This window comes from Brachycentrus maculatus, unplaced genomic scaffold (genome assembly GCF_059751285.1).
Source record: "Brachycentrus maculatus isolate JH-2025_06_01 unplaced genomic scaffold, ASM5975128v1 h1tg000941l, whole genome shotgun sequence".
Classification (NCBI taxonomy): domain Eukaryota; kingdom Metazoa; phylum Arthropoda; class Insecta; order Trichoptera; family Brachycentridae; genus Brachycentrus; species Brachycentrus maculatus.
In genome coordinates, this window is record NW_028281663.1 from 55,548 (window position 1) to 77,606 (window position 22,059).

At 28.9% G+C, this 22,059-nt stretch overlaps 1 protein-coding gene across 1 annotated transcript; it reads right to left on the reverse strand.

Moving 5' to 3' along the window:
• Positions 1 to 1,131: 1,131 nt before the first annotated feature.
• LOC148299795 (facilitated trehalose transporter Tret1-like) lies at positions 1,132 to 18,217 on the reverse strand. Its single transcript, XM_088275667.1, has 2 exons — positions 17,708 to 18,217; positions 1,132 to 3,067 (listed from the first exon to the last, which is right to left on the reverse strand). The coding sequence occupies exons 1-2, from the start codon at positions 17,790 to 17,792 to the stop codon at positions 1,698 to 1,700; spliced, it is 1,455 nt and encodes a 484-aa protein (XP_088131793.1). The 5' UTR covers positions 17,793 to 18,217; the 3' UTR covers positions 1,132 to 1,697.
• Positions 18,218 to 22,059: the final 3,842 nt, after the last annotated feature.

Here is a 22,059-nt window from a genome sequence, read left to right on the forward strand (position 1 = left end):
CGAGACCACAACCCGACAATCGAATAACAACGAACATATTTGTGTCACCAGAATCCAACAACGTTGCATACATACGTCTTTCACAAATTAATGCAATATGGATATTCAAAAATGGGCAAAATAGCAAGTGATCACTTAAACCTGCCTGCCAAATGCAAGATCGTAAGAATCTGAATGATTCAACTGCCATCTCCTTTCGTTTTAAATAATATATGTTTTATCACAAGTTATGACACCCTGTAAAATAAATATATTTTATTATATTATTATTATCATCCATATTTTATTTTGATTTATTTGGGAATTGTACAGCTTACATCTAAAAAAAGATATAAAACAATTGTTACATTAACAATAATAAACATTACATTACATTGACAAAAAATAGTTACGATAAAAAAAAGCCGATTAAACAATTCCACAATTATGTTATAAAACTTTTAAAAAAATATGTAAAAAAAATGTTGGAAAAATATGGGGTGATAATATGGGGTAAAATATGGGGTCTGATAGAAAAAGTAAAAATGATAAAACCTTTTTATGCCTCTGAATGTCTAATTAAATTATTTTATATTCACACAAGTCACATGGATCCAACATTTTTTTTACATGTAAGTTGCATTTATTATGTACAAGGTTTAAAGATCAATTAGTGAATTTTTGTTTCTACAAGCTTAGTTGTTTGTTCATTGTTTTATTTTAATCTGTGTTGGGAACAAGAAGGATAAAATAGTGTGGGCTCAGCATTTGCTCAAAGCTGAGAGAAAACTACGTAAAACTCTTCAGGAGATGCCGGATTGATGACTGTCGTTAACGGGCCTCTCGGTCCACTAGAAAAGGGTCCAGCATTTTGCGTCCTAGATTGTTTTACTGTACCAATTTCCTTCACTATTTTTATCATGTATGATGCCACGGATCTAAAAATGCCAGCTACTTACTGCTAATTGAATTGAATAAATAAACTCGTTAATAAATTGCAATATAATATTCTCCCCCATCCCTTATACATCCCTTATAAGCAAATACCTGAACCCCTGTGGCAAATGAACATATTGTATTTATAAATGTCCGGCAATGTTTACATGTATAAAAAATAATATGATTGTATTAATTAATAAATAAAACACAGTGTAAATTTGCAGTTTTATTAAAACAATATTTTTCAAATCAAGTAAAAAATATATTTGAGTTTCATATTGATGAATTATTAACCAGTTAACTGTTTAATACTGATATTAATATTTTCTACAATACATAAGATCTTTTGAAAAATCATTAAATGTAATAAATCTTTTAAATCTAAATAAATTATCTTAAAAAAGTTAAAATCTAATTCAATGTATACTAATAAACTTATATCAAAATTTAAGCTAATAACTTAAAAATAAAATGTTCGTTTTACATAGATTTTCAAAGGGAGATATCACGAACATACTTGTTAAATATTAATTCTTATTTATAAAAACAATCACAGAATATTTATACTGTAATGAATGCATTAAAATAGTTTTAATTAGAAAAAGGCAAAAGGTTCGTGTCAATAAAACAAAACCCTGGTTTATTTTGAAACCTTACTTTATACGCAAGTGTCTAGGTTTTTTTTATTTCTATGGAATGTTTAATGGACATTTTACAAACATATCCGAGTACCTCTTTGTCAGACTAGATATTTTAGTGAATAATGCTATTCAATTTATTTAAAATCTCGTAGCTATATCGTATGGCTTAAAGTTCTCAACTGGTTCTTCTTTACAAGATAACATCATGTTTTGAATCTCAATAAAGCTTTTAGATTTCGTTTCTGGGGTTATTTTAATCATCGTAAAGAATGTCAAAAATGTAAGAATGGAAAGACCCCAAAATACTGTTGTAATACCATAAGCGTCTTGGACTATTTGGAACATCTTTGTCATTACGAAGCCTTCGAGGGCTGTGATGACAGATATGAGACAAAAGGCAATTTCCTTGACATTGGATGAAAAAAGTTCACCCAGCTGAGTATTCGGTACTGGGCTCAAACCAAACGCAAAGAATATTTGGAGAGCGTTCATCGCGACCACTGGAGTCCAGTTCACATTGGGAATATCAGCAAGCATTCCATTTTGATCTAGATAAATATAGGTTCCTACTGTTCCAGTAGACAGGGCACATCCAAGAGCAGAAGTCAACAATAGAGGCTTCCTTCCCCAACGGTCTACAAATAATACCGATAAGAATCCAGCAGTGTTTCCGATTACAGCCGATATCATTACAGCGACTGCCGCAGGAATGGGAATTTTAGCTATTTCATAGATTTGCTCTTGATAAAACATCACGACTATGGCTCCGCAAACGGTTTGTCCAATGAAGGATATGTTAACGATTGCCAAAGCCTTTGGATTTGGCTTTATAATAAGCTGCTTGAAGCTATCAACTAAGCTCAAATTTTCACCAACGCTTTTTCTGACAATGTTCATCTCCTCTTGAATAATATCATCATTTTTTTGCCTTCTCAACCATTTGATTGACTTTTCTGCATCTTTTTCCTTGTTGATTCTGACGAGAAAGTATGGCGAATCCGGCATAATTAACATGGTCACTAAAAGCAAAACTGGAAATATCGAGGATATTTCAGCCATTACTTGGATGCTAAGATAAGGTCCGAGAAAGGATATAAATAGGGCACCGATTCCCATGGAAAATGTAAAAAACGATAAAAGTGCACCTCTGTTCCTATTTTCTGCTATCTCTGCTACGTATATTGGTGTCGCTGTCTGGCCGAAGCCTACAGCAAACCCTGATAGAAATCTCGACAAATAAAGCCATATCGGTGCGTTTGCGAAGATTATTAAAACAAATCCCGCGAGATAAGGAAAGGCTGATATAATTGTCGTCTGCTTAGGACCGAGATATCTGGATAGGTAAGCGCCGAAAATAGGTCCAACTGCACATCCGATAGGTAGAAATGCAGCAATCCACGAAGCCTGGTCGTTATTTACTGAGAACGGACTGTTTTCCGACTGAAGAATCGCCAGTGAGGGAGAGGACCAGGCAAAGCAGATTCCGGCGATGAAAATACTTAGTGATGCTGTGAACAAAAGAGAAACCAGTATTAGGATATTTGTACCATAAATATTTTTACGAGTTTTTTTTAAGAGTCTAACATATTTTATACACAAAGAAAAAAACTTAATATCGCATACATACTCGTATGAAAGGCAGATTTTTTATGTTTTCGAGTAGCTTTATTTAAAAATAAAACATCCTATAAATCTTAAAATAAAGGTAATATCCTATTTAACGAATTATTATAGAATATTAAGGCACTGAAAAATAAAAAGTTAATGTATTCGTTAAATATTTTATGTCATAAAGTTAAACGTAATATTGAAATTCAAATACCAGTCTGATAATGTCTATTACGACCAAATCTGGTTGCTGGTCAAATTAAATTCATGTGGAAAAAACTACATACGAGTAGTTGTTATTTTATTATATTCACATACTAGTTATAAGACTACCCAACCCTTTTGAAAATTTGTTAATTTTGTGTACTGTATTTGTCATTAATGGTAAATGGTACTATATTATTAGATTAAAACCAAGATTTTTAGCTTTTCCACTTTATTTTTATTTGACCAGCGACCGGGTTTCGTCGTTACCGACATCATCAGACTGGTGGGAGGCTATACAATTTTTTATGTTATATATAAAACAAGGCAGGAGTTATATCAAATCATGGTTATCAACTCCTACCTTGTTTTATATATAACATAACAATTTTTATAGCCTCCCACCAGTCTGATGATGTCGGTAACGACGAAACCCGGTCGCTGGTCAAATAAAAATAAAGTGGAAAAGCTAAAAATCTTGGTTTTAATCTAATAATATATTAAAAATGCAATTCCATCACGAAGTGTCAGTGGATAATATAAATCTAGTAAATGGTACTGTTTACCACGTAATCTGTGTTCTAGTCAAAATGTTAATTAACGTTTAAAATAGTTCAATATCTACTGATTTCCTTTGTATTTTTTTTTGTGTCCGCATAAGAAAAAGTATTAGTGGTATTATTAATAAAAAATATTTTATGATATGAAAATGACACCTGCCATACATAACTTTTAATGACTACGTTTGCTAAAACCTTGTTTTTTTCGTAATATTAATAATCGTTTAACTTATTTCAAGAATGTGCCTAATAATACCTACTATACGAAGTCGTTTTTCGTTTACATACTTTAAGGAAACTAAACGCTAAAGGCATTTTTAAAGAGAGAAAACATGTTTTTTCAATAATATGCATATTTTACAACTTTTCAGGATTTAAGTACGTACTTTTAACTTAGATTATAAAATATTCATAAAAACGAGTTTGGTTTCAAATTTATTTATTCATTTATACAGATATTCGAATTGTAGTTTCCTTGAGTAAATATTCATAGCACTAAGTGTTCGCATATAATTTAAGTACTTTTATCAACAATGTTAAAATATAAGTACAAAAGTCATCGTCTTAATTCTATTTACATTGTGATATCGTTCTTTGCTAAACTTAGTTAAACAAGATTAATATTTATATTACACATGAACAATTGTATATTAAATAATGGTACCATATTAAATAAGTACTGGGTGATCAGAAAATACGTTGTGATTTTTTTATTCAATTGTTAAAAGGACTAAAAAATCATTGAGCCGAAAATAACGTTTTGAAATTCATAAAAAATCCTAACCAGAGTAATCAGATGAGCAGTTGAAACTATTTTTTATTATAAGTACTTTTTATTTTTAATTTGATCATATATTTTTTTTAACCTCTCAATATAGATGAAGAAGAATATGGAAGTCAGGACATTAACGGGGCTTACGACCGTCATAGGCTAGTTTAAGTGTTTAAAAATAATAAAAATCGAGGACTCGCATGCAAATGAAAAAGTTTCTATTCAATAAAAAACTTCTTTCATCTCACTAATAGATGCCTCTAGTTAAATTTGAGTGATTCAATCAATATGTTTCGAAATTGAACCATATAGAAGTAAGAATTTGAGAAGTGTGATATTCAATTGTGGGTAGAATTTGTGAATTTAACAAGTGTGTAAAGTGGTCACTTAAACCAGCCTATGACGGTCGTAAGCCCCGTATTTTTTGGTCGTAAGTCTGGACATTTGCCCAGACTTCCATATTCTTCTTCATCTATGTTGAAATGTCAAAAAATAATATGAATAATAACCCCTTTAACTGGAGATAATCCAGATTCGTGAACAATTATTTGGATACACTCAAAATGTTGATCAATTTTTTATGAAAAAATCTTTTTCACATCATATTTTACTCAGAAGTTTAAAGATGTTTAACAAACGAATATGTTACATTTTTTAAAATTTTAATAAAGACTTATTTTTACCTGATAATTATTTGAATAAATAAAAATATTTATTAATATTGAAAGCATTTACTTTGTGGTAAGTAATTTTTTTTTAATGTTTATAATATTGGTGTATAACCACTCCCCGAGATTTGTATGTCTACCGGTTTCGAAACGTGGTTATATACAAATATTATTAACATTTTTGTAAAAAATAAGTAAGTAATATATTTACTTTACATTTTTACAACTGTATAAACTGACAACGATTTGTGTCAAGCGTTTTATTCATTTCGATTCAATCAAATAAATTATCATTGTGATTAGGGAAGTAGATTTGAAATAAACGAAGTAGGAAGTGTAGATTGAAGGATAATATCGGTAATATCTTAAGGCCAAGGCAAATATTTGACATAAAAACGGTTATCTCTTGAGTGGGTCAAAATCTAGGACAAATCTACCTACACAATCAATAATTGTTATGAAATAAATGTACTTTGATGCTTCGATTGACAAAACGACCTTCTGGTATTTCTGATATTTAATTTATCTTTCAGATTTAATTCATTATTAGATACAATTTGAGCGCTAAATCATTTATTTATTTATATTACTACCTTATGAGTGTTTTATTTGTATTTTTTTTGTTAAACTCGTATTAATGTATACTCGTATATTTATAAATACATTTATGTTCATAGATTTTTGTGGAGAAATACCCATTTTAGTTACTTGTCGGTAGAGTTCTTTTTATAATCCTTTTTTTAGTATTTTTTTAAAATATTTTTACACTATAAAAACACCAATTTCACTATTTTTACAAAACTATTTTTTTCTTTTATTTTGCCTTTGCTTGTATTTTTAGTTGCCGTCTTACCTACGCCAGTAACAAATAAAATAAAATAAAAACTTAGTATTAAGTGTTCTATTTCAATATTTATTGTTCACTTTTGGGACCATCAACCCTTCGTTGTGGGCGAAGCAGATATCATAGTGCTGTACTGGAGGATTTTTATGCATTTTACTTGTTTGTTACATATATATGTATATATATATATATATATATATATATATATATGTATATATGTATGTATATATAAATATATATATATATATATATATATATATATATATATATATATATATATATATATATATATATATATATATATATATATATATATATATATATATATATATATATATATATATATATATATATATATAATATATATATATGATGAAAGCAGAGTGAATGCTGTTGAAATGCGCTCCCTCAGACGAATGTGTGGAAAATCATTGTATGACAGAATTAAAAACGACGATATAAGAAAGGAATGTAAGGCTGAACGAGGAATAATTGAAAAGATTAGAAAGAGATCTTTGCGGTGGTATGGACATGTGGAGCGAATGGATAGCGAGAGAATGACTAAGAAAATATATGTGGCGAATGTGAGAGGGAAAACAGAACGTGGACGACCGAAAAAGACTTGGCACGATCAGATCAATCAGAACCTAAAATCTGGCGGTGTCAAAAGTCTGCGTAATCGGAGGGCATGTATGACTAGATGTATGGATGTGAAGGAGGCTAGGAGTGTATGTCAGGACAGAGTGTGGCGTTCCATCCTCTCTGCCTACCCCTGCGGGGAAACGGCGTGATGGTAGTAGTAGTAGTAGTAGTAAATATATATATTTATATATATATATACATATATATATTTATATATATATATATATATATATATATATATATATATATATATATATATATATATATATATATATATATATATATATATATATATATATACAACATTTTGAGTGTGTCCAAATACTTGTTCACAAAATCTGGATTATCTCCAATTACAGGAGTTATTTTCATATTATTTTGATATCTCATCAAAGATGAAGAAGAATATGGAAGTCTGGGCATTTAATAAAAAGCTTCTTTACATCTCACCAATAGATGTCTCTAGTGAAGTTCTAGTGATTCATGAACAAGGTTTCTAAATTGGTTCATATATATATAGAACTTCCAAGAATTTGAGTAGTGTGGTTGTCCATAATGGGTAGAATTGGTGAATGTTACACGTGTGTAAAGTGATCACTCAAACCAGCCTATGACGGTCGTAAGCCCCGTAAATGCCCAGACTTCCATATTCTTCTTCATCTTTGATGAGATATCAAAATAATATATATATATATATATATATATATATATATATATATATATATATATATAAATATATATACAAAACCTACAAAACTGGGTCCAATATGTAATGTTATATTTTATATACATATATATAGCAAATTCTATATCATTTTTCATTTTTGTTTTCGTAATTTTTTTATGATGCAAAAAAAGGCGTTTTAGATATTACAAATCGGAGACCATAACACCGTATCATGTTTCCACATCGCAATCATTTTCATTATAATTTGATTGGTAATTACATATTCGTGATATTCATATCCAATTGCAGTGTATCATAGTTACTTTAAACATCGATGAAATTGAACTGATTTCATTAATCAATTCGACAGTCACTTTGTAATAATATGTAAATCCATTTTTAAATTGAATTTCGCTTGTTAAATATCACTATTTCTTAAATCGCGACACGTGTTTCGATACATTCCGCAGCATTATCATACACAGTTTTTAAGAATAGTGGTATTCGTCGAATAAAATTTACATGAAAATTAACTAAAAAAATGATTGTAGAAGATATTGATTGTTTTAATCCAGCTTTTTGAGTCTCCAACCCTGTTGCGTTAGTAGCTTTCTTTTTTAATTATATTTATTATATTATATACACATATAAATAAAATATCCACTTAACTAACAAACCATCATGTCAGTTCCTTCAACGGTAGGTAAAAGAAATAGAACGTCACACTAATCTGTCTGTACTAAAAATCATCGCCTCTTCCACATTCATGTATCTCCTTATTTGTACCCGTTAATTATTTCAACTCCTGACTCACTATTTTTAAAAGTTTGAAATATTTGATGCCATAAACATAAATTACTGTAAAAAAAAGTAACTGTCAAAGAAAGCTATTTTTACCCTTAAAAATCTGATTTCTAGTCGTGTTTGCTTTTCTGTGTAGCAGATAGGTGTCACTTATCAAAAATATTTTCGATTTTTTTCTGTCATCATTCCTTCCATGTGATCTAATATCGCCCGCGTCAAATATTATAATATTGCTTTGATACACTTCAATGTAACTCATACTCGTATGTCGATTCAGTCTTAACACTGCCGTTGAATTTTTAACATGTACTTTGTTACGTGCCATTAAAACCTCAAACGTGAAATATTCACATGTTTTTTTAAAGCAATTTTATCATGAACATCTCATCTTATAACAGTCACCGCACGCCCCTGATATATGTAATTTGTAAGCATATTTCATGTCACGTAAGGTTTACGTGTCTTTTTTGTTATTTTAGTTATTAAATTATTGAATCTTTTGAAAAGAGGCAAAAACAAATTAAGATTCACCTAACAGATGATGTTGATAATGTTTTGAAAACGTCAAATTAAAGTTATCCTTGTGTTTTGAATAAAAGTTGCATTTAGAAATTTTTCAGTTTGTTGAAATACGTATTAATTTTTAATATAAGTTTTACGAGGTGAATACCACTTTTCTTCATACTTCTTAAAATCTATTGTTATATGTATTCCTCATAATTTTGAAAACCGCCATGATGCATCATGACACAAAAATGATGCGGAATATATCGAAGCACGTGTCACAAAAGATTTTAAGAAACAGTGGTATTTACTAACTTAAACTTATATTAAATATGGATAGATATTATTGCATTGTAATTTGTGACTAAATTAATGAAATAACATTTTTAGTTTGTTTGTTTTCAGTTCGTTGTTTATAATCTTCTGATGAGGTTGAAAAAACAATTCATATAAAATTGAAATGCTTCAAATAAAAGTTACATTTTTCGGATTTTTAGTTTTTGAATTTTCTGACGAGGTACAAAACTAGTTTAGATACACCTAACGCAGCTGTTGATGACGTTTTGAAACTGTCAAATTTAGTCATGCTTGTGTTTGAAATAAAATATACATTTTTATGGTAATTACGTGTTACTTATTCAATAATTTTGTTTTGAAGCGAATCGGCAAATTTGCATAATATGTGTAAAATATTCAGCCGTAAAATGATGTCAATATCATGACGAATTATTGCAAGAGTAATATTGCTTAGTATTTCAGAATTCTCAATAATTATTTATCATTGATATTCAAGAGAAATTATTATAATTGGATCATATCGAAAGGAAGAGACCTCTGCAGGTTATTACTGGCTTTTTATTTAGTAGCAACCATTTAGAAATTGACTTCTATATTCTTCTTCATCTATGTTGAGATGTAAATATATAAATAACCCATAAGTATTGAAACCAAGGTTTGTAAAAAAAGGTTTTAACGCATCTAAATTTATGTACAATTTTTTTGTTTTATTTTTGTATTATCGTTTCTTCCTATATCTTAATATATTTTTTCAATATGTTTGCTTTGTTTATCAAATTATGTGTAGTGGCGTATTTATATTATACACGAGTAATATATAAATTAGAATCTCACATGGCATATAGTTGGAATATGTGACAATATTTTTGATTGTGTGTATATTTAATTTGCTATGAATAAATAACACCTATACATACTTTGTTTTATGTAATAAAACAGCAAATATATATTTCTTCCATTTTTATTATGTATGCAAGTATAAAATAGAGAATCAATAAGCAAGTTACAAAAAAAAAGACTAGAAAAACTTCTATAATTGTCTAAACAAATATGTGTCGGGTTGTGGTCCCGTCGTAAGTGTCGCAGACACTAGACTTGAGTCAAAGTTTCTCGGTATGAACCCACTCTACTACAATTTGATACCTATTTCTAACAATTGGTTGGGCTCACAGAAATAGTACGAAAATAAAGTTTTTTTTAAATAATAAAAACACAAATATATATATAAGATTTAAAAAAAAACAATATTTCTTGAATTAATATTCCGATTGGCCGGAATCAAACTGAGTCTTGAGCGTTTATATATGATTAATAAGTATGCCATTGCATTTGATTTTACTGTTTTACTATTGTGATTGAATTATTATGAAAATTTCCTGGGAAATGTTTGCAACGTAATCGTTGTTCGAAAAAGTTAATTAAGAAAAATCAGTCATTTTCGATATTTATTACAGCTGTGTCATAAAAATACTTCTGTTTACAACACATGTACACACATTTTACGTTGATTCGAGTAATTTCTAATTACCATACTTAATTTCACATGTTCGTAAGTTGGGAAATTAATTCGCACGAATATTTTATTCGAGCAAATAAAAACCGTGTGTGTGACGAAACTAAATACTAATTGCTTAAATCTTTTATGGTATTGTCTGAAAGTGTTCAATGTCTCGAAGTGATACAACAAAAATTAAAAATTACAATAATTAAAATAGACATAAAAATAGCTGTTATAAAACTCAAATTTTGGTTTCAGTTTCGCGTGTGTATGAAATGTGAAAGTGAAACTATATTTTTACACTTAATATTCATAAGCATTAAAAAATAGTAAAATGCAATTATTTGCACGTGTAAATAAACCATGAGCAAAACAGGCTTTTTTCTTTCTTCTTCTTCTTCTTTACCTCATCATCTGCATCAAGTGGAGCATTGGTTATTCTATTGCGTTGACGCAGTGTTTATTAATTGTTAAATATATGAAGGCAGGTTGACCAGTCCTGCGCTTCAGATATCAGTCTTAGGTTATAAGAGTGACAAGTCACTGAAATTTATTTTAACCCCCTAAGAATCTATCTCAGGACTATGCAGGTGGTCGTTTTTTTCACGAAAGAAAGCAATGAGAAAGTGGAAAAATAAAACAGATCATTACAAAAAAAAATTGGGTATTTTTTTAAACATAACGTAACGGGGTGCGTTTATATTTATTACAACACGTCAGGTACAGAATCACAAGTAAAATGATAATGATAATGTTATACTGATGACGGTACATGGGATGAGTAAATGGTTTATCCCATGTTTTATGATTTTTCGAACTTTTAACCACAACACTTAACACCACCAACAATGTTTAAAGTGACTTCATTTATTTGCAAATATACTGAAGAAAATTTATAATTAACACTTTTCAATGTCAAAACTTATATTTTTTCTAATAATGAAATTTGAGAAAGAGTTTTACAACTACGTTGATTAATCAAAATATTTAAAATAAATACATTTATACACATAAAACATCGGCAAAGAAAAGTTAGGTATTATGTTTGGTCAGTTCTATACGGAGTTGAATCGTGGACCCTCAAGATCAGCACTTTGAACCAGTAAGAAGCATTCAAAATATAGCTACATCATAGAATGCTGCTATGCATTCTATGGACCAATATAGTCAGCAACGTGAATGTGCTCTTAAGAGCAGGAGTACGAAGACAGTATCTGACAATAACAAAGTCAGGAAGATATCCTATCTAAGCCATGTGCTTAGAGAAGAGAAGTACCTACAAGTTATTGCATCTGATCGTTAATGGCAAAATATAAGGTGTGGGCGGAACGCTGGTCTCCTGGCTCCGGAATATACGAGATTGTATGGGGATCAGAACCATCGAGGCACTCTTTAGAGCTGCCATTTACAAGGATAATTACCCTCGTCAAGAGGACGACACGCACATGTCGCTCACTCTTTCAAGAACGCCATAAATCAAAAATCGTCAATATTCAGTTATGCATGTTTTCGGAATGCCCTGAAAATGTTATATATCCCACCAAAAAAAGCATATTTTTAACTTAATATTTAACCGCTACAGGGCAGAAAATGTCGTTTTTGCATTTTGCAGAAAAGGTATTGTTTAATTATTTTTTTAAAATAAACTAAATATTTTTCAAATGGAGAAAAAACCTCCAGGTTTTACCTAAAAATATCTGTTGCATAGTAAAAAGTTCAATAAGTGGCTTGATATTTATTTTCAATACATTATATTTTTAAACTTTAAAAACGTTCACCTGAAAAATCAAGTTTTTTTATTTATGACGTTCTTGAAAGGAGTGAGCGATGTGTGTGTGTGTGTGTGTGTGTGTGTGTGTGTGTGTGTGTGTATTTGCTATATTTCTTTCAAAATCCAAGAAGGCACTTAAGGCTTATTTTGTAGTTAATGAGTTGAAAACTTTTTCTTTTATTATTTAGGAACCAATCATACCTAATCTAATCAAAACCAATATTACGCATTCGTTTTTTATAAAATATTTTTGTTCATTTTGCCTGTGTGCCTTCCCTTAATCGAAAATTGTAATCGGGATTGAACATCATGATTGGGCATCATAAAAGGTTTGACGTCAATACAAATGCGGTTGATCGATTTTACATTAAAAGGTCAGATCCCTTAAAAAAAGAAACTACGCCCAAAATAAAGAAAATATTCTTATTTAAAAAAAAGTAGGTAGTTAACATTTTTTTAAATTGCAAGTATCGTTAGAAGATACTCTATGTGTACGTTAAATATCCCCTTTAAAACGATATTCAATTCACGAACGTCTAAAAATTTACGAACGTGGAAAGAATACTGATGTTTATAATATAGTCATTATTTCCTCCTTAAAATCTCAACGGCTTCTTAAGGCCCAATTTACGATAAATCGCAACTTAATTTTCTTTTAATCCAGGTATCATTTGACGGGTTTGAATTTTTTGTATCGAATACCGTTTTTGTATAGAAAGAATAAGTTTTCTTCGAATTAAATTAATGGTTTTTAAAAGAAAAGAGTCATTGAAAGGTAAAGAATAAAAAAAACAGGTAAAAATATTTTTAAATTCTAAAAACGTCATATTGCAATATTTTTTTTTACTGTGCGCGGAAACACGTGTGACCTCTCGCGCGGCCGGTCTCGTTCTGAATTTGAACGGCCGAAGTCTATCATCATTGAAAAATGTTCTGTAATGTAACGACTGTTTTAGAAAAACAAGGTGGACTTTTTTATATGAAGTGGATAAATATATTTAATAAACAAATAGTTTTTTATCTTCGTTTTTGAGAATGAGTGAAGAAAAATAGTGAAACAAACATATGTAGCGAATGCGGTTGGACATAGAAGGAGAGAAAGATCGAGAAAATCTTAGCATGATCAAGTTTTTCAAATACTTGAAAGTGGTCATGTCAGGAGTCGGAATAATCGTCAGATATGTAAAATGAGTTGCATGCATGTGGAAGAGGTGAAGTATTCTCTCTTGCCTACCACTGCAGTGAAGCGGCGCAATGGCTGATTAGTTAGTTGGTGTTATATTTTTGTATAAAGCAGAAAAAAACATATTCACGAAAAAAAAAATACACATAATTATTATAAAAGAGATGAGTGAAAATTTGTCAGTTGTGTTGTGAGTAAAGATAAGAAATATTTTTTTATACGAACAAATAAATTGATTAATTGTTATGTCAAAACGATTGACTCGAAGATAGCAACGAACCATGCATTAAATTGAGCGTTTTACTTATCAAATGATCTGGTACTCGTTTATTTCGAATTCTTTGAATTTTAAATCCTTTCAATGACCCCAAACGTGACCTCACAGTTTGGGGATCTCGGCGAGATGTCTTTTTTGCAAACAAAGCATCAGACGTGTATTTATAACCCACATATATAAGACTATACGTTTTAATGCCTGAAACTTCCTTAGAATTTAAAATATCTCTCTTTCGCATCCATATTTCTTCTCTTGAAAAATATAATATAACTAAATAATATAATAAGCTAAATAAATAATAATCCAGGATTCGGACCTCACATACAAATAAAAGAGTTTCTGCTCAATAAAAAGCTTCTTTTCATCTCACCAATAGATGTCTCTTGTGAAGTTTTAGTGGTTCAAGAACAATGTATCAAAATCGGTTCATTTTTATACAACTTCCATGAATTTGAGTAGTGTGGTTGTCAATAATGGGCGGAATTGGTGAATGTTACACGTATGTAAAGTTATCACTTAAATGTTAAGGTTTCAAAAATTCAAATGCACTGTCGTTTAAAAAAATACACTTTTATCAAAGTGCATATATTTCAAATCAATAAATCATGTACAAAACAGTGGATTTCTTATAACTGCGGTACTGAAAGTTACAATAATGAAAGCGTTTATTTGAAAATCTTATTCCTTAAAAAAAATGCAAAAGCTCATAATATATATTTGTGTGGTTTAAAAATTCAAATATTGAGTATGATTAAAAGGTATTTATGGAATTTTGGTAGCAATTTGACAGGACTCTTTTTTTTAAATGGTCTCTTCGGATTCCAAATTTTAAATCACATTTTCGATTAACAATTTATAAAAGTCATATCAGAAAATAAAGATACATTTTTACTGGGTACTTTAGGGAAATCGTAAATATAAAGTAGACGTTTTATTTACATGTTTAAAGACACTAGATGAGATATTTAAAACGTTCTTAGAACAAATTTTCCGTATTGTCTATGTTCGAATTATAAAAATAATTATAATGACACAAATAATTTTGTCAGATATAGAAAAATAACGTTATTTAATAGCTGCCGAAAGAAAATCTATATAAATTAAAATTTAATTGTACGTTTGTTCAAAATCTCAAATCTCCTAAAGCTATTCACCGATTATTTTGAAATTTAAATGCGAGGTTAAATTTGAATACGTGCATGCCCGTGTTGTTATATGATGTGCCTGTGACAGGTGAAATATGTCATGACCAAGTTATCTATCTAAATAGTTCTTGAGACCGAAATGACAGCGCCATCCGTTGATAGAAATAGCAACTCATTCAAACATACTTAACATTTTTTATGTCAAAAGCAGCTTTATGGTGACTTAGTTAGTAAGCAAATCTTTTTGACTATAAAAGTTTTTTCATCCGAATCCATTTAATGATTTTCCTTATTTGACAATACGGAAATTAAAAAATGTAAATAAAGGAGTATCATTTATAACTTATAAACAATCCGAATGATTTCCGTTTATTTACTTATGTTTTATTTATAATGTCAAAGATTATATTTCCTAAAAGCAGTAATTAGACAATGGAACTTGCCCACTGAATCTTACCTCCACCTAGTTTTAACTAAAAAATATGTAGTGAAATACCCTCTTATACATTCGTTCTATCATTCCTCTTCCTTCCTCTTATCCGTATAAAAGTTAAATAATCCTTCTTGATCTTCAATTTATCTGTATATTGTCATCGTATTCTAATTCTAAATCTAGGAATCATGACTTAATCACCTTGCCTTTATGCTTATGATCATGTTAATACAACGTAGTTCCGATGTGTGGCCTATGCACCATCGGATTATGAATAGAGGACAATGAAATATTTTAATAAAAGAATTTTACATGTAATTAAAAAAAACTTCATTGAACCGTTTATTACTAATATACGACGAATAATATCTGACAATGAAAAAAAAATCCTATATCTTATGATATATTGTAAAATTAGATATCATCTTTGATAAATATTTAATTGACTAAATATGTTACTTCAAGTATGGTACTTTTAATTTAAAAAAAAAACTAGGTTTGGTTTGACAATATTTCACTTTTTTTTGTTAGTTTTGTTATCAATTTCCAGGAAGATCCTTTAGATTGCATGTCAAGTATACGTGTGACAAATTTGTACACAATACAGCTGCGAGAAACGTGTACTTGTACATTAATTCACAAAATTATACAAAGTCTGCGGAGATAAACACTTGATTCAATGAATTGATTCATTGGTGATTCATTCTTAGTATTGAACATGTAAGTCATTCACAGTATTCATCATGTAACTTATATGTTAATACCTCAGAGGTCAAACGTACTAATTACTTTTAGTTATTTATGCACTGAAGTAATTGAATTATTTATTTTATTTCATCGTACACATAATAACTGATTATAAATTACAATAATGTGCCTTTACTGAGTTTTCCAGTACCGAGGGCACATTTAAATTAAACACAGTTAAAACAGGGAGCATTAAAAAGTAGTGTTACCGTGTGACTTTGTCGATTATTTAACTATGATATTTCATAAAATTATATAAAAAAACGAGCACCATTCACAAATTACTTGTAAAAAAAACTCAACATGTCTTAAATGATAATTTTTTTCTGCGAAAAAGTAATAAATTAAAGTTTTTATTTGTATATTTTCCAAGGACTAAATGACATCAGCATCTCTGCGCTAAAACTGTTTAAATAATTTTAAAAATGAAATCAGTTATTGTGGAAATTTCATTCAGTAAAGAGCGCGCGTTTAATCATTTCTGTATTGATACGTTTTATACAAAAAAAAAGTATGTTTGACCTCTAAAAAATTGATGTTAAAAAATATAATCAGTACAACTGATGCAAACTTGATGTTTGTTTAATGTATCTTATACGGTTTTCTATTTATATAAATTAACAAAAAAAATTAAGAATCAATTATCAAAGTCGACTCAATTTTTATGTAACCTATGTTTTGTTTGGTAATATAGTAAAATGAATTTTCGTAGACAAATTCTAAATTCTTATGTACATATTAGGAGCAATAAAGATAAAAACGATACACACTTTAATGGACGTAAAGTTTTACGTATTTGATAAGTGTTAAATATTTTAATTAACGTTTGAAACCGTTTCAAAACATAAAAAAAAATCTAAAGTTAAATCTTGATCCAACGTTTCTTAGTTGAAATAATTCAATAAAAATCCATTCTTGTATTTTATATATATTTAAAAAAAAATGTTATGAGTTTTATACAAATGGATCGCATGGATTAATATTACAATTCTATTTTATGCTTACTGAACTTTCGATTTAAAAATAAATGCTTTAAATCGTTGTATAAAAATTAGGACGACATTACATGTTTTTGACTATATATTTGTAATAATGAAAAAGAATTCAAAATGTTTCATATGGTTGAAAAATATTTTTATGTGGTTTTCTCAAATTGGGCTAGAAAACTGATTTAAATATTAAGGATATACAGTTGATGACAATTTGGATTGAAATAAGTATCAAAATGCTCAAATTAGATTGATGTATTTGCTTTTGTGTTTTTATAAAAATTGGGTTTAATTAAAATAAATGGGTGATAATGAGAGTTTACCATAAAAATAATATCAAAATTGACATTGGATTTTTGTTTTATTTTAATTTTTTATCAAATAAACACATTTCAATCATAAAATATTATTTTGTTGTAATCTACTTGAAAATAAAAGAAAAACTCTCATTTATAAAATAAGGATCATTATCAAAATTTCAAGTACTTAAAATTGATAAGATATATAAAAAAGTATATTTGTATGAATTAAGTACCTGATAAAACAGCCAACCACTGTGGCCATTGTTTGTTTGTGTTTTCCTTTTCTTCGTCAATGAAAATATTCGTTTTTGAATCCATTTTATAAACGTATCACAGACAACACTCCAGAAGCAATTCAATTATCAGTCACGGGAACTATGAATTCCGGATAACGGAAACAAAATTGTCACTTGATTCACGACCACCGACTAACGCTTAGTTCCTCCAAGTGATATTACAACCTTTTCCATTATGAATATTAATTTTCAACAAGGAAAACTTTTGAATTCGTGAGATACTCCAGCCGTGATAAATATTAGTATAAGTTGATACAGAAAATTGTCTTTTCTTTCAGCTTATCTCATTGTATCAATACCGGGCTTATTTGCGAGCTATAACGGGCATTACGGTTTTATAGCAGTCGATAGTCGAATGCAAGGATTTTATATCGGGCCCTGCTTATATCGCGACTCCGCAACGTTCAGCGTTAGCACGTGTGGCGGAGATAAAAATCAGGCCTAACTGATTATTTATCTCACAGATGGCGCTGAAAATTGCGGGAAGTAGGCATATTCATGAGTTCGACGAATGGTGAAGTTGTTGGTAAATAAATATTATGACTATTCACTTGATTTGACCAAGTTAATGGCCTCGCCAAAGGTAGCAATGACGTCAAATTGTTTACAATTAAGTGTATATTGTGATATATATTGCATTTAAATGCGAATGGAAGTAAATAGAGTTATTGGATTCGTATTAAAACAGGAAATAAAGATAACATTGTATTTTGTATGCATATATAGGTGAACTGTACACATTATGAACTATTGAATTCCACTTAAAATAAAATGATATGTAAAATTTTACATAAAAACTAATTCTACATAAAAACTATTTCACCTTATACAGTATCATTTTCATTGTATGACTTATTCGTCAAAACATTTTTATGTCCAAATATGCGACCATTTTGTAGGAATAAAATTCGTTATAAATGTATGTCATGAGTGGATCAATCTAAGATGAACAAATTCATTTAAAATAATTTTATTTCTAGTATATTCTGTTAAAAATAAAAACGTTCAACGAAATTATTTTCTTGAAGTTGGTCAGAAGAAAGTCATTGAAATAAAAGCGTAATGAGAAGATATTTTCTACAGTTTCCTTTGATGCAATTGAGTGGGTGAAATCTTCCCATTACCAATACTTAAACATAAAGGTCGAGGATGCATCCATGGAAACGAGATAATATTGGCCGACACTAGGTCATACGTTTCAAAGAAATTCACACATATGAAATAGTATTCCAAGACTGCTAGATCTGATGGCAAAAAAAACGCTTACTTTTTCGATTGTATATTTATTAAGCTTATTCAAAATGATAATTAAAAAATAAGCTAAATGATTGAGTTGAATCTTAGCAAATAAATAAAGTAATGGTAAGATCAAATGTAGGCCCCACTCTTGTACCTTTTAACTTCTTATATTGGCAGGAAATCTTTGAATGATCACACTGATTTATGATATAAATATAATTAACTGTTTTTAATTAATCATTGGATAGGGCTAGATGCGAGAATAAGGATCGGCTAGATATATAGTGTGTCTCAAAAGTCATTCAGTATTTTTTTTCTGCACCCCCATGAGCCACATCTTGTTTAAACTGTTTGGGCAAGGTATGGGAGAACCCAGGCTTTACATACTATGGGAGAGTCGGTAGAGAAATGTGTAAATGCTCGTTCAGAGTGCATTAAAGCGTATTTACAATTTCTACCGATAATGTCAATAAATCTTTAAAAACATGTATATTCTTCTTTATGTTTCGTGTCGGGTCCCGCCGACGTTGACTATCACTTGTAAAAATGTGTCTCTATTTTGGCATTCCAAAACAGCTCATCGACGCTTTGTACTCCTGTTTCCTCGTGTATATGCATTTTTCGGACACCTTTTTGACCTTGATCTTGCCTCAAATGTTTAAAATATACATAAATTCATCACTTAAAAATCATCTGATCACTGAAAAAAATTATTAATTTAGGTAGTTTTTACTCAAACACTTCTTACTTCTTTTTTCATACTTTTAAATATTCTCTATTAATGGTAAATCCCTTTTCAAGGTTATAGATGTATAAAAACCGTGCGTATCCCAAAATATGAAGACAAAACCTTATCAGTTGATATGTGATCTGTGATATGCGTTTTTAGTAAATTTGGGCGTCTTCGACAGTTGCTGTCCACTCAGCTTACTATCGATTCGACTCTGAAGTGTAGTGTTGGATTCATGTTTCATTCGTTGGCCCGTAACGCTTTTTTTATCGCGCTGAAACATGATTTGTCGATGTATTAAGAAATTTATTAGCTGTATACATTTCTGTATGTCGTATGATATTTATTCCAACGCAAATATTTCAAGATTAAATAATAAAGTCAAAATATATATTCAAAAAATTAGAATACATACCCTTTACCAACACGCTACATGAAAAATTGTATTTTATTTATCGCTTATCATTTTTCAGTAGGTACAACCTCATATACAAACAATAAATATTATATGATAGTATAAATAAAAAATCAACCACTCCAATATAAAGTCAATAGCCCAGTCGTTATTGATGTATGTGAAAAATAAAACATTTGCAAAATATACATATTTTTTGTTAAATAATGAAAATACGACTAGTTTCGAAAACTTAACATTTTCTCATCAATAAAGTACTCGTACCTACAATCATTTTGCTTTTTCTCCAGTTGATGATAACATCTATAATTCTTTATAGATGTATATATATATGTGTATATATATATATGTATATATATATATATATATATATATATATATATATATATATATATATATATATATATATATATATATATATATATATATTTATATATATATATATATATATATATATATATATATATATATATATATATATATATATATATATATATATATATATATATATATATATATATATATATATATATATATATATATATTATTTTTTGACATCTCATCAAAGATGAAGAAGAATATGGAAGTCTGGGCATTTACGGGGATTGCGACCGTCATAGGCTGGTTTAAGTGATCACTTTACACACGTGTAACAATCACCAATTCTACCCATTATTGACAACCACACTACTCAAATTCTTGGAAGTTCTATATATATGAACCAATTTAGAAACCTTGTTCATGAATCACTAGAACTTCACTAGAGACATCTATTGGTGAGATGTAAAGAAGCTTTTTACTAAACAGAAACCCTTATATTAGTATGTGAGATCCGAATCCTGGATTATAATCACACACATGAGAAACGCCAGAAAAAACCATTTTCATTTTTATTATTAAGCTTATAATTTGACCAGATAATTTATTTACAACATGTTGTAAATAAATTAAAACTCAAAATGTTGTATATATTTATATATATATATATATATATATATATATATATATATATATATATATATATATATATATATATATTTATATCCATATATGTATATATATATATATATATATATATAATATATATATATATATATATATATATATATATATATATATATATATATATATATATATATATATATATATATATATATATATATATATATATATATATATATATATATATATATATATATATATATATATATATATATATATAAATATATTATATTTCTGGAAATGTATGCGAAGCGACTGGTCTTTTATTCTTCTGAGTTTGAAGGGAGTCACGATTTTTTCCTTATTAATAAGACCGATCAACGAAGCTCAGAATGCGAGAAATACTCAAGCTAATAAACTGCCTACCCTGGGTAATAAAGATGAAAAATTATCTTATAATACGCACGTATTATTTATTTTTATTGCCACCAATCTAGTTCAACCACCTAGGTAGTTAATTATTTATTTAAATTGTCACTTTTTTCATTTGTATAAAGAGATACTGGGGTCAAGGAACTTAATAAGGATATAAGGATTTATTTAGTGGCTAGTAACAATAAGTGACACGTGCAAAAATTCACGCATGAATTTGTTCATGGACATTTTATTGTATCGTACGATATTTGTAATAAACATTAATTATATTGTATTTGACGTTTTGTGGCTGCTTAATATTATACTTCTGATGCTTCTAGCCGTCCAATGGAACATAGGGCAGTTTATTGAATTCATTGATAATAAAGACAGAAATTTAAGGCGTATTGTGAACCAGTAAAGAGCCATGGATCTTCCTCGAAAGACATCTAGAGAAATAACAAAAAAATCATGGATGCTACAAAAAAGTATAAGGTTAAGCTAAGGCATGGCCTAGGTGACGTTGTCAATGATAGAACTATCTACCAC

Bases quoted from the DNA above. Each gene is read 5' to 3' on its own strand.
- LOC148299795 (XM_088275667.1), bottom strand. From the start codon at position 17,792: ATGGATTCAAAAACGAATATTTTCATTGACGAAGAAAAGGAAAACACA. The intron at 3,068-17,707 runs GTACTTAATTCA...TTTTGTTCACAG, and splicing joins GTGGTTGGCTGTTTTATCAG to CATCACTAAGTATTTTCATC.